The sequence below is a fragment of the Podarcis raffonei genome, chromosome 4, assembly GCF_027172205.1.
Source record: "Podarcis raffonei isolate rPodRaf1 chromosome 4, rPodRaf1.pri, whole genome shotgun sequence".
NCBI lineage: Eukaryota > Metazoa > Chordata > Lepidosauria > Squamata > Lacertidae > Podarcis > Podarcis raffonei.
The window spans coordinates 17,648,781-17,665,368 of record NC_070605.1 but is presented as its reverse complement, the minus strand read 5'-3'; the positions used below and the strand labels follow the sequence as shown (position 1 = coordinate 17,665,368).

The 16,588-nt window shown below is 45.1% G+C and overlaps 1 protein-coding gene across 8 annotated transcripts in view; it reads right to left on the bottom strand.

Annotated features, from left to right (window-relative positions):
- The window catches only part of FAT3 (FAT atypical cadherin 3), a 450,775-nt gene that overhangs the window by 154,668 nt on the left and 279,519 nt on the right, over positions 1–16,588 (bottom strand). For all 8 annotated transcript variants that reach the window (XM_053385580.1, XM_053385571.1, XM_053385573.1 and 5 more), the window contains exon 4: positions 6,485–6,546. In XM_053385580.1, the coding sequence (XP_053241555.1) occupies positions 6,485–6,546 (62 nt within the window). The remainder of the gene's footprint in view (positions 1–6,484; positions 6,547–16,588) is intronic.

Below are 16,588 nucleotides of genomic sequence, written 5' to 3'. Positions count from 1 at the left end.
CCCCGCGCGAGGGGCGCTCTGCTTCAGAGTGCCCCTCGCGCGGGGCAGACATTCGCAGCTTGGGGAGCCCTGCAGGACTTCCCCGCAGGGCTCTCCAAGCTGCGGATAGCAGCCTGCTGCCCCGCGCGAGGGGCGCTCTTAAGCAGAGCGCCCCTCGCGCGGGGCGGACACTCGCAGCTTGGGGAGCCCTGCAGGACTTCCCCGCGGGGCTCTCCAAGCTGCGGATAGCAGCCTGCTGCCCCGCGTGCGGGGCGCTCTTAAGCAGAGCGCCCCTCGCGCGGGGCAGACATTCACAGTTTGGGGAGCCCTGCAGGACTTCCCCGCGGCGCTCTCCAAGCTGCGGATAGCAGCCTGCTGCCCCGCGCGAGGGGCGCTCTTAAGCAGAGCGCCCCTCGCGCGGGGCAGACATCCGCAGCTTGGGGAGCCCTGCAGGACTTCCCCGCGGGGCTCTCCAAGCTGCGGATAGCAGCCTGCTGCCCCGCGCGAGGGGCGCTCTTAAGCAGAGTGCCCCTCGCGCGGGGCAGACATCCGCAGCTTGGGGAGCCCTGCAGGACTTCCCCGCGGGGCTCTCCAAGCTGCGGATAGCAGCCTGCTGCCCCGCGCGAGGGGCGCTCTTAAGCAGAGCGCCCCTCGCGCGGGGCGGACACTCGCAGCTTGGGGAGCCCTGCAGGACTTCCCCGCGGGGCTCTCCAAGCTGCGGATAGCAGCCTGCTGCCCCGCGTGCGGGGCGCTCTTAAGCAGAGCGCCCCTCGCGCGGGGCAGACATTCGCAGCTTGTCCCCGGAGATTTCCCTATGGGCTTTCGTCTTGTGAAGCAAGCCCATAGGGAAATTCATCTTGCGAAGCCGCTAAAAATCGGAAAACCCTTTCGTCTTGCGGGTTTTTCGTTTAGCGAGGCATTCGTCTTGCGGGGCACCACTGTATATAATGATTTCTCAAGCACTGTGAGAAAGAGGTAGGAAAAAACTCCAGAATTTTTCTCATGGGGATGAGATTACCCAAAAACTGGGGGCAGGATTCAACACAGATCTAGTGCTAGCTGGCTGCCCAGGAAGGCACGAATGACCTCACGTACACTAGAGCTCATTCCAAACCTTGGAGCTGAGCACAAAAGTTTGGATCTCTTTCCCTTTCCCCGTTTTAGAGCATCAATGTGCAAGTCAATGAGCTGTAACTGGATTAAACATTTCACTTCCATCAAACTGCACATGTACACTGGCAGAGCAGAGCAGCCGTAATTTATATTCTCTTCACCTCAAAGGAAACTAGTGGTAAAAAGAGAGGAGACGCTTCTATATTCATATCTGAAAATGATTCACTTTCAGCATGCGCGTTAAGACAGCTGTCACTCCGTTTGCTACCTGAACAGAATCCGACAACTAATTTCAGTATACGAACATGCAGCAAAGAGACGGGAGGGGAAGGAAGCCCCCGGCAAAGGGCTGATTTGCAAAATGCTTACAGCCATGTTGCTACAGAGGTCTGGGCTGATTGATGTATATGAACTACAGGAAAACGACAACATGCAGCTGCCATGAAAACAGCAGCCTTGTTTGGAGCCCTGACCCGTCCCGTCCATGATATGTAGTGAAACTCACCTCGTGTCTTGATACCTAAGCAAGAGCTAATCTTGCAGAAAGAGGCAAGGAAAGGAACAGCATGGTGGCATTAAAGACATAGAGCTTGTTTTACTCTGTTACAAAAATTCAGAGGATGGAACAAAATAAAAGGCTGCCATTTTGGTGCCAGCCCTGCGGTTCTTATAATGTGCAGTTCTGGCCGTCACTCACTAAAAGCAACCAAATGCGACATTTTGTACCCCCATGGCCAGCTTCCCCAATAAATATTTGTGTTGTATGTTTGAGGCACCTTTAATTATGTAGATGTGGTTTATTAATGCTTGGGCCATAGGCCATTCACATATAAGATAAATAAGTGCAGTACAAAACCCAACTGTATGAAATATTGCATAAAACCACGTTGCTCCTTTAATTATGAATATATTATTATTGATTGCACCCGCACAAGTCCTTGCGAGCACAGTGAGTTTATAGGATTAAAAGTTGTGATGGCAGGCCCTATGTTTAGTACAGTCATACCTCATGTTACGTTTGCTTCAGGTTGCACATTTTCAGGTTGCGTCCTGCGGCGACCCAGATGTACCAGAAAGGGTTACTTCCGGGTTTTGCCGCTCGCGCATGCACAGACGCGCAAAATGACAACATGCAGATGTGCAGAAGCGGCGAATCGCGACCCACGTGTGCGCAGATGCAGGTTGCGTTCTTTTCAGGTTGCAAACGGGCCTCCGGAATGGATCCCGTTCGCAACCAGAGGTACCACTGTAGTCTGAAGAGTTCTTGTGGCATGCACAGAAATGTTCTCAAATATTTCGTGCACCTTTTAAACAACGACAGCATGTCGTTCCCACTTTTTATTATTTTTTATTCTCATATCTTGTTATGAAGTAATGACAGTATAAGAAAAGATGATGGGGGCTTTCTCTGAGCGGGAGGGATAAGATATTAATCTCTTTTGCGCTCCCTCAGATACCTGACTGAGCAAAAGAAAAAGAGCGGCAGCCGGGAGAAGAAGAAAAGAGACGAGAAGGCGGGAGGGAGAGAGACTCAGACAGAATTGCTCAGATTGCGCAGCGCTGCAAAGAAGTAAATACAAGTTTCCTGAAAACCGCAATCACACCTCGCTTTGTAGGAGGTATTTATTTTCATTTATCTGTTTCACAAGAAGATAACCACCTAAATGTCATTTCTTTTACTACACCGAATGTTTTTCTTCTTCTTCCTTTTAAACCCACCATCCCAATCTTCCATCCATTTAAGGCATTTTTTTTCCTGGCGAGTAATCAGAGGAACTGCATTTGGGGTTGCTGGAGGTTATAAAGTAATGTAATGCTCATGTAATCTCCGTGCCTTTTAAGCTTGATCTATTTTATTTGCAAGTTCAGGATGAAGCGGGATGGGTGGGGGATTTGAATGTGCGGCCCACGGAGCACCAATCAGTACCTATCAGAACGGAATAAAAGTGTTCAGATCGGCAATTTAAATAAGAGGATCACTGATTGGATTTTTTATTAAATGGGCTTCGGGAACAGAGCAACCAGCACAGAGGGCCAGACCCTGTTTTCTGAGGGGGTGTTAAATGCAAGTCTCTGCTCATGTGGTTGGCTGGGCTAAGAAGCTTCCAATAGTCTGGTTACTCAACCTCCACAGCCACAGCTTCTTTTTCTGCCGTGTCTTGGGAGTGTCACTGGGCTTCTAATCACCAGTCCCTGAAGCATTAAAAACATCATCACCAACAACAACTTGGGACTATAATGAGATTGCTTTTTACAAGCATATTGAGACCCACGAAAGAGCCTTGAAGCTAGCAATCTAGAATTTTGCTTGAAGTAGGCTAGGCAAAGGTGATATTGGGAAAATGTACCTTTCTTAAAACCTCTCTGTATCGATTTTATGTTATGGTACTGAACTTGTGGAAGAGCTCAGACGAGACACCTTATCAGGTGTAAGAGCTCTGCTGGGCATAACATACTTTGCTGGATGTCTCTGTTCAGAGGAAGCCCAAGAAAATCGAAATCTCACCCAAAGGTCATAAAAAAAGTGGGATGGATTCCCCCGGATGATGGTGGACTCTTCTTCCTTGGAGGTTTTAAATCAGATGGTGGATGGCCACGAGTCATGGATGCAAGGAGGAATTAAAGAACCTTTTAATGAGGGTGAAAGAGGAGAGCACAAAATATGGTCTGAAGCTCAGCATCAAAAAAACGAAGATCACGGCCACTAAGATCATCACCTCCTGGCAAATAGAAGGGGAAGAAATGGAGGCAGTGAGAGATTTTACTTTTTTGGGCTCCATGATCACTGCAGATGGTGACAGCAGCCACAAAATTAAAAGACACCTGCATCTTGGGAGAAAAGCAATGACAAACCTAGACAGCACCTTAAAAAGCAGAGACATCACCTTGCCAACAAAGGTCCGTATACTTAAAGCCATGGTTTTCCCAGTAGTGATGTATGGAAGTGAGAGCTGGACCATAAAGAAGGCTGATCGCCGAAGAATTGATGCTTTTGAATTATGGTGCTGGAGGAGACTCTTGAGAGTCCCATGGACTGCAAGAAGATCAAACCTATCCATTCTGAAGGAAATCAGCCCTGAGTGCTCACTGGAAGGACAGATCCTGAAGCTGAGACTCCAATACTTTGGCTACCTCATGAGAAGAGAAGACTCCCTGGAAAAGACCCTGATGTTGGGAAAGATGGAGGGCACAAGGAGAAGGGGACGACAGAGGAAGAGATGGTTGGACAGTGTTCTCGAAGCTACCAGCATGAGTTTGACCAAACTGTGGGAGGCAGTGGAAGACAGGAGTGCCTGGCGTGCTCTGGTCCATGGGGTCACGAAGAGTCGGACACGACTAAATGACTAAACGACAGCAACATCAAAAAGTTAAGATGGTTGGACCTCAGGGTCCCTTCCAACTCTACATTACTATGACATCCCCGGAGCCTTGAAAATCTCCTTGCTTGGTGATACTGCTAAGGTTTGTTTGACATGGGACTAGTGTCTCAGACCAGAACAGATGTATAAGATTATAAACCAATATCTGAATCCATCAACACCCACCAGTAAGCTACAAATAAATAAATGTACGGAAAGTTCACTAAGGAAAGTTCATCTTAGTATGCTGCGGCAGCAGAACGCCCTACAAATTCAGTGTCTTCTCCTTTGTCTATGTAGTTCCAACTCTTTCATTCCAATTCAAGCTTCACACTGATTTGTTCTGAATAGGCTAAAGAAAGACCTTTAAGGGTATTATGTCACAGTCAAATATAGAGGAAATAAGGGCAGGCTTATTTCATGAATCAAATAAAAGACCTCCATACTCCTGGGGCCCCATCAACGCCTCCCTCCGCCCCTCATAGGCATGCACACACCATGCAAGCGAGAAAACGGAAGCTTTTAGGTCAATCTCCAGTCAGATATCTTTTCACGGGGAGCCAATTTTATTCTCTTTTTATGCCAATCAGACTCTTAATGGGAGGAAGAGTATAAAATAATTCCGGAAGGCAAAAGTGGTGCTATGGGGAGGCCATGGTTATACTGGCAATTAAAGGTTCCCCCAGGAGGTTAATTAACCACATTAGGAGCCAAACATTTCACAAAACGCTTCACAAGTGTCGTAAAACCAAGCTCTTCCTCTTCAGACAACCTAGTGCCAAACTGTCAACAGCCTGTCTGATTTTTGTTATTGAGAAACATGCCGTCAAATGGGCAAATTTCAATGCATTCTAATCATTTTGGGGGGAGAGGTGGCGGCCAATCTGGACCTCTAATCTTTGCACCTGCCAGTCCATAATTTGGCTTCTACTAGTCCCGAAAATCCTGGAGCAGTAGTGTGCTAAATCATCCCCCTTGACTATTCCATCTTCAAACAGCCTGCAACAGTGGGATTTTGTATTCATCTCCAACCTATTATTCTGAAATACCAGGTAACAGATTCCTCATTAGCCGCATGTGAATCAATCCGGAACAGACGACTAAAGCCTAAGTGTAATAAATTAGCTGCCCTGCAACTCCTTCCCCAATTAAAAATAGATGCCTTTTTCATTTTATTTGAAGGGGTATTCTCAGCAAGTATTCCGTCTGCTGTGCTCCAGTTATATGCTCAAGGCCTACAGACCAATAAAACACATATCAGGCCTGAAAACCTCTCATTAGTAGACACGCTTCTGCGGCAATTTAATTTCATTTGGCCGCTTTTCCTCAACACTGATAAATAAAGATGTTGCCTTCAAGCCCAAATGGGGCAGTTGTATATGATTACTAAGTGGGTTGGTTTCGATGGAATACAAAGCACTAGGCTGAGAAGCTCCCTTCACTCCTTGTAAACAATCTAGTGTTGATGTAGTGGTTAAGAGCGGTAGTCTCGTAATCTGGGGAACCGGGTTTGTGTCTCCGCTCCTCCACATGCAGCTGCTGGGTGACCTTGGGCTAGTCACACTTCTCTGAAATCTCTCAGCCCCACTCACCTCACAGAGTGTTTGTTGTGGGGGAGGAAGGGAAAGGAGAATGTTAAGCAGGATATCAAATCCAACTCCTCCTCCTCCTCTTCTTCTTCTTCCCACCACCACTGTCTCCATATTTTGGACAAACTATGGTTTGTACAAGCCATAGTCTGCCTTTAAACCAGGGTTGCAAACCCAATTCAATCGGTCTGCCATCATGGTTTGTGCGCAAACGATAGTTTCTCCAAGTTGGATGTAACAGGAAATGGTAACATGTCACAAAATCAGAAGTAACCAAGGGAATCAGACGGCACAAGGAAAGGAATGAGGGGAAAGAAGACAAAGGAGTGTGATAGCAGCGGGCAAATTCATTTAGAATCATGAGGTTAGATCCTGCAGGACAAGCAGATCCTGCAAACCTGGTCTGCACACCCGTTTTAGAACACATTCAATATCTCATCTTACCTCCAAAAAATGTTCTGCCTGCTGTTCACGATCCAGTTTTCTTGAAGTCGTGGTTATGAGACCTGTAAGAAAGATCAGAATTATTTTCAGTAACCATGGAAAAAGAACAGGTCTCCGGCTGGATCACTAGAAGAATCCGGACCCAAACTTCCAATGTGAACCACTTTAGCATACAGAAACAAGGTTCTTATGCGTTTCATGAACGTGCTAATTGGATGATGCTTAGGATAAAATACATCGAAGAATGTGTTCATTGGAATAAAAACAAGCATTTTAATACAAATTTCCACACTGATTTTTTTTTAAAGAAACTGCACATTAATGCAGAAATGGGATCAAACAGATTGATGGATGAACACTGGTGAAACTGACACAGATGTAGACTCATCTGAGCTTCCTTACCTATGAGGACTGCTTCCACTGAAAAGCACTAGGTATGTTGGGGAATGGAAAAGCTGCTTTTAATCAGCGATGGCTGATTCAAAGTTGTTGCTTCATGCTACAACCAATGAGCAATTCATTTGCATGCATGAGCCTGAACGTTGTGGACAAAGAATAGTCAAGTTACCTTTGGCCCTCTTGCTAAATTCCCCCATGTAGAGTATTCCCCAACTCTTTAATAAGGGTTGAGTTCATAGAATCATGGAATCATAGAGTTGGAAGGGACCCGTTGGATCACCTAGTCCGATGCCTGCAGTGCAGGAATATGAAGCTGTCCCTTATGGGGATTGAACCTGCAACCTTGGCGTTATCAGCACCGTGCTCTTAGAAGATGGTCTTCAACATGCTCCTTGGTAGAACCAATTATGATTCTATACACTCCAATTGCTAACTCAATCAAAAATCAAGGCGTAGGTTTGTTTATTTCTGAGTTATATTTCTACCCTCCCCCCATAAAAACCTTGATAAATTGCATAAATCATCCATTCTTAGTTAAGAAAGGCTCATTATCGCAACTGAAATGAGCTCTTGCATAGGCTAATACAATACATCAGAGGGGTTTTCTGAGCCAGCGCCACATGCAAGCGTCTCTAGTCTTCCTGATAGCAGGCATTATGGAAGGCATCAGAATAATAAGGGGCAATTTTATTACCCAGTATGAATAAAATGTATTTTGAACACTAACAGCATGTTTGTCTAGCTAGCTTAGTAAATCACAGATTGGCATGATGAAACAGAGGTGCTTAGAAAAAAAAGAAAAAATAATAATAAAATACCCCGGAAAATAAGTTAAATGTGACTTTGGGTGTAAATAAACATATCATTTTATATAATTACTGATGTAAGCCTCTAATTTGAAAGTGAGTGTGTGCTTATCTGGGGGGGGGGGATGGAAATTTGTTAAATATGAAATGGGAGGCAGATAATCCTGAAGACAAATGTATGATTATTTTAAAATCTGAAGCATTATTCCCATTTTTGAAATTGGACAGTGAGAGTGAAATGCCCCTTCCTTCTGAGATAAGCTAAAAGAGAGATAAAGCTCTTGTTAACAGCAGTAAATGCTCCCTCATTCCAGGGGCTTTGTTTACTAGTTAAACTGCTAAACTAGTTTCTGGACATTACACTTATTTCTTCCACACATTTCCCCCTCATGAAATAATAGTGCTGGCTTTATCTTAAAGTCACCGTGCAAGCTCAGGTGCCGAGTTAATGGTCAGGGGTGTAAGAAAGCATTGCTTTCCATTCTGCCCAATATTTGTCACAGGCACCACCGTCTCCTTTCTGCTGCAGTTCATCTTTTGCCCAAGGCTACACTATCAGCCTCACTGTCTGCAGTGGCAAAACTGTGTGTAACTTACATAATTTACGTAATTAACTACAGTCATACCTCTTGTTGCGTTCGTTTCATGTTGCGGATTTTTGGATTGCGAATGCGGCAAACCCGGAAGTGTATACTTCTGGGTTTCGCTGTGCGTACATGCGCATAAGCGTTCTGCACGCTTCGCACATGCACGGAAGCGCTTCATTGCACTCTGCGCTTGCGCAGAAGCGCCGCTCTAGTTTCAGACTTTTGGGGGTGCAAACTGTATTCTGTAGATTATTGCACTATCACCACGTAATTCCAGCCCCTTCATTTAAATGCAAAGGAAACACAATGCCCCTTGGGAAATATTGATACTGCTATGGGACTTACTTTTCTAAACCACACAAAGCAGGCTCCCCTTTTCGGAAGCCATTCTTCCAACTCACGGAGGGTGATGGAGTTAGCAATGTGGGGTGGAACAAACATGCTTGCCCTAGCTCTCCCCCACTGCGTGGAGGATATAGAACACTGGGGTAGGCTTGAGTAGGGCGACCCCACTCATAAAGCTGAGAGCGTAACAATAGGTCAGACAGCAGAGGCAGCTTTAGGGTAGCGCAACTGATTCAGCCACACTAAGTGCTGTGTTGCAGGGGGTGCCACAATAATGCTGTAGAACTGAGCACGAGGGGACTGAGGTTTAGCGTCACACAAGGCACCACTGAAATTTGAGAGTCCAAAGTCCCCCCACCGCAAGCAGAAGTTTTGAGGCTCTGGCTAGACACTCCAGAAATCCAAATTTGGGGGCAATCCTGCCTTTGGCCCTGGTGTCCTCCATTGGGGGGAGGGGCAATTCCATGCGCTGTTGGTCAAAGCTGCCAGAGTTGGCATGACACTAACATTGCTACAATGGCTTTCAAGAGGGAATAAAAGGCTCCTCGGTGGGCCAATACATTCTACACACATTTGGGAGTAAATCCCATTGAACTCAGTGCAATTTACTTCTGAGTAGACATATGCTGGGTTGCTAAGGGTCTTGGTGAATGGCTTTATTTTCTTAATATATTTAATGATACCAAATATAAGATAGAGGAAATATCTTTTAAAAATACCCACCACTTCCAGAGTGGCTCCTCCTTATACTGCTACACAACACAGACCTATGTTTTAGCGGCAGACCACTTTTTCTGCCTATTGCAGTAATCATAATGTGATGTATGATTTTTAATTGGGTTTTTTATTGATTCTCTTATTTCTTAGGTACTGCATTTTATTGTATTACAATTTGAGTTCCTAATAACTCAAAGTGTAATACAATAAAATAGAATATAAGAAAAAGAGGAAGCAATAAAAATACTTTATGCAACGGATGTGTCGCCATCTTTAACCACAAATCCACAGCTATGCCATGGACCACCTGAGCTCACAGACCACTGGTGGCCGACAGACCACAATTTGGGAACCCTTGATGTAGGAATTTGCACAAAACAAATTGTCTCAAGAAACGTTTTTAAAAAATAATCACAAGATAAAGTTACGGGCATTAGCTTACAATGTCACAGAAGGCACAATCACATCATAGAATTAAACTGTGTCAGTCATTCCCTTTTCACACACACACCCTCCTGAAAACTGTGGTTCAGAGAGAGGGAACAGTTGCTATTTCCAACAAAGAATTATCCGCATCCTCTCCAAACTATAATTCCCAGGATTCTTAGGGGAAAGCCGTGACAGTTAACGTGACATAAAAAGCAATAAAAGTTTATAGCGCAGACAGGACCACAGACTGTGGAAATTCTGCATTCCAAGCTATAGCCCGAGGTTAGTTACTGTGATTGGACTGTGGGCAAGCTCTTGCCTGGGCTGATTTGGGTTTGGTCTGTTCCAGTCGATGTTTTATGTACCTTTTGAGATTTGAATTGAACATAAATTATCTTATTTACAAATTTTGCAGCGCACACCCTGTAACAGCCGAGCTGCCAGCAAAGGCTAAAGATATATTTTGTTCCTCCCCAAAGAACACTAAAAGTGAAACGACACCAACCCTTTATTTTTCTAATGCAACAAAGTGCCTTTCAATGAATATATTAAGATAGTGTATAAATCAAACATCACTATATAATTGCATATCCCAGATGCACTGTATCTAGCAGAAGGCCTATTTATGCTAAGCTCATAATGAGCTAGAAATGTAACAGTGGCTGAGGAAAAAATGGAGAGTAGGTCTGCCTTGGTGGAGCTAGGCTATGGAAGAGAGAGCTGGGGCTCACCATTTAGGGCAGCCTTCTCCAACATGGAATGCCAAGATGTTGTAAGACCACAAAGCCCAGCTCCATCAGTCACACTAGCCAATGGTCTGGGATAACTGGGAAGGGGGCTTGTAGTCCTACAACATCCAGGGACCCAAAGTTGGCTGGTTTAGGTCAAACACACAGGCAGCAGATTTGTGGCATCTCTGGATAGGAGATGATGTCTTGGTCTGCGTATGGTCCTTCTGCAGGTGTTAGATCCTGATCTTGTCAAACTGGAAACAGGAGGTAGCTGCCATAATGAGTAGAAAGCAGTATCTCCTTGCTCAGAATTAACGTGCAATTATTATTATTATCATTATGATTGATTGATTGTAAGGGTTTGAGATGGGAGGGTAACAGTGTGGAAAGTATCTGTGGCAGTGTGGGAAGTATTTTAGCATCATCACTGTCAATACAATATTATCACTGTCCTCATCATCTTGCCACTGTCATCACTGCTGTATTCAAAGCATTCCACATACTCCTGACAAAACCTTAGCAACACAGATCAGCGCTGTAAGTCCCATAGTAGAGACGGGAGGCTGAGGCTGACAGAGCGGTTTGTCCGAGACCACATATAAGTTCATGGCAGATGTAAGCTTGCAGGACTTCCCCAGCACGATGTAATTTCAATGCAATACTGTTCAAATGATATAAACCTCAGCTCTCATCAGATTTTATAAACATGAAGTTTGAAACTGCTATCTCGCAGCCTTTGGGTGGCCAACTTTTTGAAATGCACCACTGACGTTCAGAAGGGCAGATGGTTTGGGGGCACCAATACGAATTTCTCTGCTAGAGCATGAGCAGAAAACAAATGTATATGCCTCAACAAACATTCCTAACACATATCATGTTTTGACATTACATATGCTTTCTAACACAACAACTGCATAGTCACCAGGATTATTCAGGCTATTGATGCTGAGGATGGTTCTGTGCTTCCTTTTGGGTCACACCTGAAATGTCCCACTACCAGACATTGCCCAGGGAAATGCAAACCTATTTGTCTGGTGCTGAAAGGATGACGAAGTTGGCACCTGCTGTGCCTCTCCGGAGAGAGAATTTTAATAGATGGGAGCTGCTGCAGAAAAGGGCATTTTCTGTAGTATTTAATCCTATTTGTCATGGTGCCTGATGTGATTATGGAATGAAGAAAAAGAAAATGGCACCTGGAAGAAGCATAGCAGTGCAAGAACGCAAACACGAACACACACACACACACACACACACACACACACTTACAACCTGATATTCCCAACAGGTAGATGCCAGATATTTTTCTAGCAATTGGGCGGTCTACAGCTTTGCACAACTAAAAAAAGTATGTACAACTGGCAAATGGGAAAAGATGGGTGCTTTCAATTTCCCCAGCTGTAATTCTTTCATAAAATACTCTATTTTTAAGAAGCGGCAAAGAGAGCATCTCGATTCTAAAGCACCAACTGCAGATGTTCCCTGTTAGGAGGAATGAATACGCACCCCCCTCCCCTGCATTTGATAGAGCAGATTGCCAAGACGTTGCCACGCTGTGACCTGAGCTTGTGTTTTAGGAAAGGAATAGGCCAGAAACTGAGCTTCCTCTCCCACATTAATGCAGATTTAGACTCAAGCGACACAATGGGATTGCAATTCACTTGAAGTGAATACCCAACTGGTGGATGGTTTGTTTGCCTACCCCCTAGCCTCTCCAAGTGCCACTGCCACCCCCATTAACATGGCACGAGCTTGCTTTCTGCTAAGGGGCCAAACCAATTAACATAAATTATACCCATGGGCTTCCCAAGTTTTACTCAGTTTCCCCTGGCATTTATGCATGGAAAAATTGAAGGAAATTGTATAATGATCATGTGCGCTGAGTACCAAGCTAGCCAGCAGTTAGGTAAGTATTTATAGCTACTGCTGGAAGTACTAATTACATGCTAATTACAAGCAGACCAGAATACCGTAATTTTCATTGGAATTGAGAGAGCTACACAGTTGTTAAAATCTGCGCCGAGGCTCCATATTAACAATTAGCTGTTTAGGAGACACTGAATTTTGTCTGAAGAGGCAGACAAAAAGGGACACAATTTTGTTTTATATCCATCTTTGTTTTCATTTGTCTGCAAATGAGGACAGTTTGAAACCTTTTAGCTACCAGGGAGTGAAGGGGGATATGGCTGATTGAAGAGGGTTTGTTTAAGGGAACAACTGATTGCTCACTTGCCCCCATTCATTAGAGACAGTTGCTCCAATTCTCTGGAGTGAGCTGGGAGTATCTTACTTAAGCTGTCAGTTTTGGAACCAATGTGATTTGGAGCCAATTATTTATTTAGGGTGGACATGTGTCCTGACCCAGAGATCCACATCTGCATGTGCTACATTTGGATTATCATACTGAACCCTTTGGTCTACAGGTCCAGCCCCTTGCTTTTCTCCTGCCTTTGCCATGATTAATAGAGGAAGTCTCCCATTTCATCCGAACTGGGAAACAAATAGTTCTTAAATCTGGAAGCCAGGTTTTTTGAAAGAACAATTGTTTGAAGTTGACTTGATATCCTTGCCTTGTAAAAAGTCAGTGAGCACAGTTCCCTGGTATGGACAAAATTGGAAACTGTAGTTTATTAGAGGCCTCCTGGTATAATTGTGGTTTGTGCAAAGGGAGGAGTGATGGGATTCCATACATGAGCAAAAGTCTTGTGTATATCTCAGCTTTATAAACTGAGATATGATCATCCAAACTAGTCCATTGTGTATACCAGAACTTGCAGCCCTCCCAGTGTTGTCAGGCTCTAACTCCCATCAGCCCCAGCCAGCATGGCCAACAGTCAGGGATGATGGGAGTCGTAAACCAACATCTGGAGCACCACAAGTTCCTCATCTCATTTGTGCCCAGACTAGGTTTTCTATGGTACTTTCAGGACCGGTACCTCTCCAGTTGGGAAGTGTTTGAGCAAAAGTGGTCTCCAGCTGGTGTAGAATCCTCCTACGAGATCAGACCAGCCACCCAAGCACTTTTATAGGGATCAGGCCCTATAAAGACCTGGATTCATTCTGACTCGTTGCAATTAGAAGCTTCTTTGATGCTTCGGCTGGCCTCCTGGCAGTTCCCATTTGGGGACAAAGCAAGGCAACGATGCAAAAACTGAACCCACACATGACATTCCTCAGGCCCCCAGCTGCAAATTCAGATGCTGACACCTAGGACTCTGTGGTAGAACTTCCACGGCATGGACAGCAATGACAGCTGCTGTTTTGTATTATGTATACAGACGCCATCCTGCATGAGCTCCCTAACTAACTAGGTATTAGTTAGATTGGCAGAATCGATGTTTGTCTGCATGTGTTTTCAGCACCCAGAAATGGATACAGGGCTGATGCTGTGAAGACAGTTCCTCTATGCCAGCTATTCACGTCCTGATGCAGCTAATCAATGCCCTTTTGTGTGTGGGAGGGTATCTATCAACTGCATAGGCTTCCTCTGAAACTGGATTAATATGGCAGCTGCAGAGCAACCTTATATCCTATGTTCTCTCTTCTACCTCATGCACAGTCCCAAGATCACCCAGTGAACTTCACAGCTGAGTTGTGATTTGAACCCTGGTCTCCCTGGTCCTAGTCCATTTTATTCTCTTTGCCTGTTATTTCTTTTTCCCTTACCTGGTTTCTTTTAAATAACACTTTTTTACTTGTTCCCACCCTCCTGGCAACAGCTGAGTAACTATGAACTTTATTCCAAAATGTCAAGTATGCTAGGAAACTGGGAAATTAGGATATGCTATGGAGCTGTTGGACAACTAGATGGGGTGGAGGTGATTAGGAGGAGGTCAAATCCTTGGTTACGTCGACTGATGGCTTTGTCGATGCAATTACAATCTCATGAAACTCCTACTTTACATTATTTTCTAAGCACTATGTTGCTACTCTACATGGCTTTATGTTGCAGTCTGACTCCTGGTTCAGAATATCATCGCCTTCCATATGAAGATAATAATATACTTCGGACGAAGCAATTGCACATTAACGAGCCGATTGATTAGCTTCAGTTGCGATCTCGAGCCTGTGACCTTTTGTCACTGATTATGCTCTACTCCTTGACCCACTGGGTTGCTAACGAGCAAATCCAAACCCTGATTAGATAGCCAAATTAGCAGTGACTCCCACGCTCGCTTCTGCCATGACCTCTGCTGGCATGCAGCCTCGGGAAAGCTGCCCAACAGCAAATGATGCCCACAGGGGCATTTGGAGGGGGTACGGTTTTTACCAATTCCCCTTGCAGTCTCCTAAAACCTTCTGGAACCGTGGGGGGGGGGGGTTTGCACTGGGAACACTGTATATGTGTGTGTGTGCGGGGGTATTAATCAGGAATGCCTCCCCTCTGTTTTGCCAGCAGGAATGGAGCCCATCTCTCTACTGGTAAAGAGAGAGAGAGAGAGAGAGAGAGAGAGAGAGAGAGAGAGAGAGACGAAAGCATGATAAATATCCACAGTACCACAAAGAGATTAGGATGGGGTGATACTTGGTTTTTAACATCGCAGTACATCACCAGCCAAACATGGTGATATATGATGGGAACCCGGGGGGGGGGGTTGCGACGCACAGCCCCCGAACTGAGAAACCTCTCCAGGTGTCTTCCCTCTTGAGCGCAGCACAGGACGTTTTGTAACTTTTCAGTCCCGGTGCGCAGCAGTGACGCATATCCAAAGACATGTGCACACTCAAACAGCAGAGTAAAGCTGGAAGCTGAGGTTGTGAGGTGTGGCATACGTGTTTATTAAGTAATATATACAGGACAAAGCAATCATGGCGTCCCTCCAACATCTTCTCTGAGAGAGAGAGAGTACAAAAGTACAATACAATGAAAGAGATAGGACTGGCTTCCGTTTCCCACACTTTCCAAGCATGGAACGTAAACACAGACATGTGGTGTAACAATCACACATCTAGCAACAAGAGAGAATGAAAATACTGACATCATACTGATATGTCACGATGTCTGAAATAAGGCTGGAGATATGCAGAGGTTTCATGGTTTTTCCTGCATTGTAATTTTTGCATAGAACGAACACACACACACACACACACACACACACACACACACACACACACCATGAATCGCAATATATCGCCAGGTCTAAAACAAAGATTCCAATATCACAATATGGACGTCAAACAGGTTTTGGATGGTACATCAATATATCACCCAGCCGTAAAAGAGATGCAAGGCGTAATTGTGAAAACAAAATAAATACTCCATTCAGCTGTGACGTAGCATGGTTTAGTGGTCAATTTTTATCTGATCCCCATTATTAGTTCGGGAAGTGAAAATCAGGCTACTTCACTTAGAGATGTAGGAGGAATAAAATCCTTCAGTGTCCCCCCACAGGACACTGGGAGAGTGGATGTTACCGACTTTTATCGAGATAGATGGGCATGTTAAATGTGACCGAAGCGATCCGTTTTATTTGAGAGAGTTTTAAGAGCTGAGAAGAGGAAATGGCAAAGGCCACCTGAGGCAAGATTACAGCTCACATCCCCAAAGTCACCACACGCAGCAGCGCTATCAAGGCTCTATGGCATCAGCTGAAGAAACTTGCCTTTAACGAGCCATGCAATAACCAGAAAGGAGAGATCAGCAGTTTTGATTCCTACTCCTGCCCTGAAGAGGATTGTCAGCTATGTAAGTGGATAGGCTGACCCTTCAACAGCTCTGGAAAGGCTGGGCAAAGTGCTGGAGCATGGGCTCATCAACAGATATTGGCCATTATCAATGAAATATGGGGGGTGGTGTCTCCGTGTAAAGGGGCAGGTACTCCTCTATAGCCTCTATATCCATTCTGAAGGAAATCAGCCCTGAGTGCTCACTGGAAGGACAGATCCTAAAGCTGAGGCTCCAATACTTTGGCCACCTCATGAGAAGAGAAGACTCCCTGGAAAAGACCCTGATGTTGGGAAAGATGGAGGGCACAAGGAGAAGGGGACGACAGAGGACGAGATGGTTGGACAGTGTTCTCGAAGCTCCCAGAATGAGTTTGATCAAACTGTGGGAGGCAGTGGAAGACAGGAGTGCCTGGCGTGCTCTGGTCC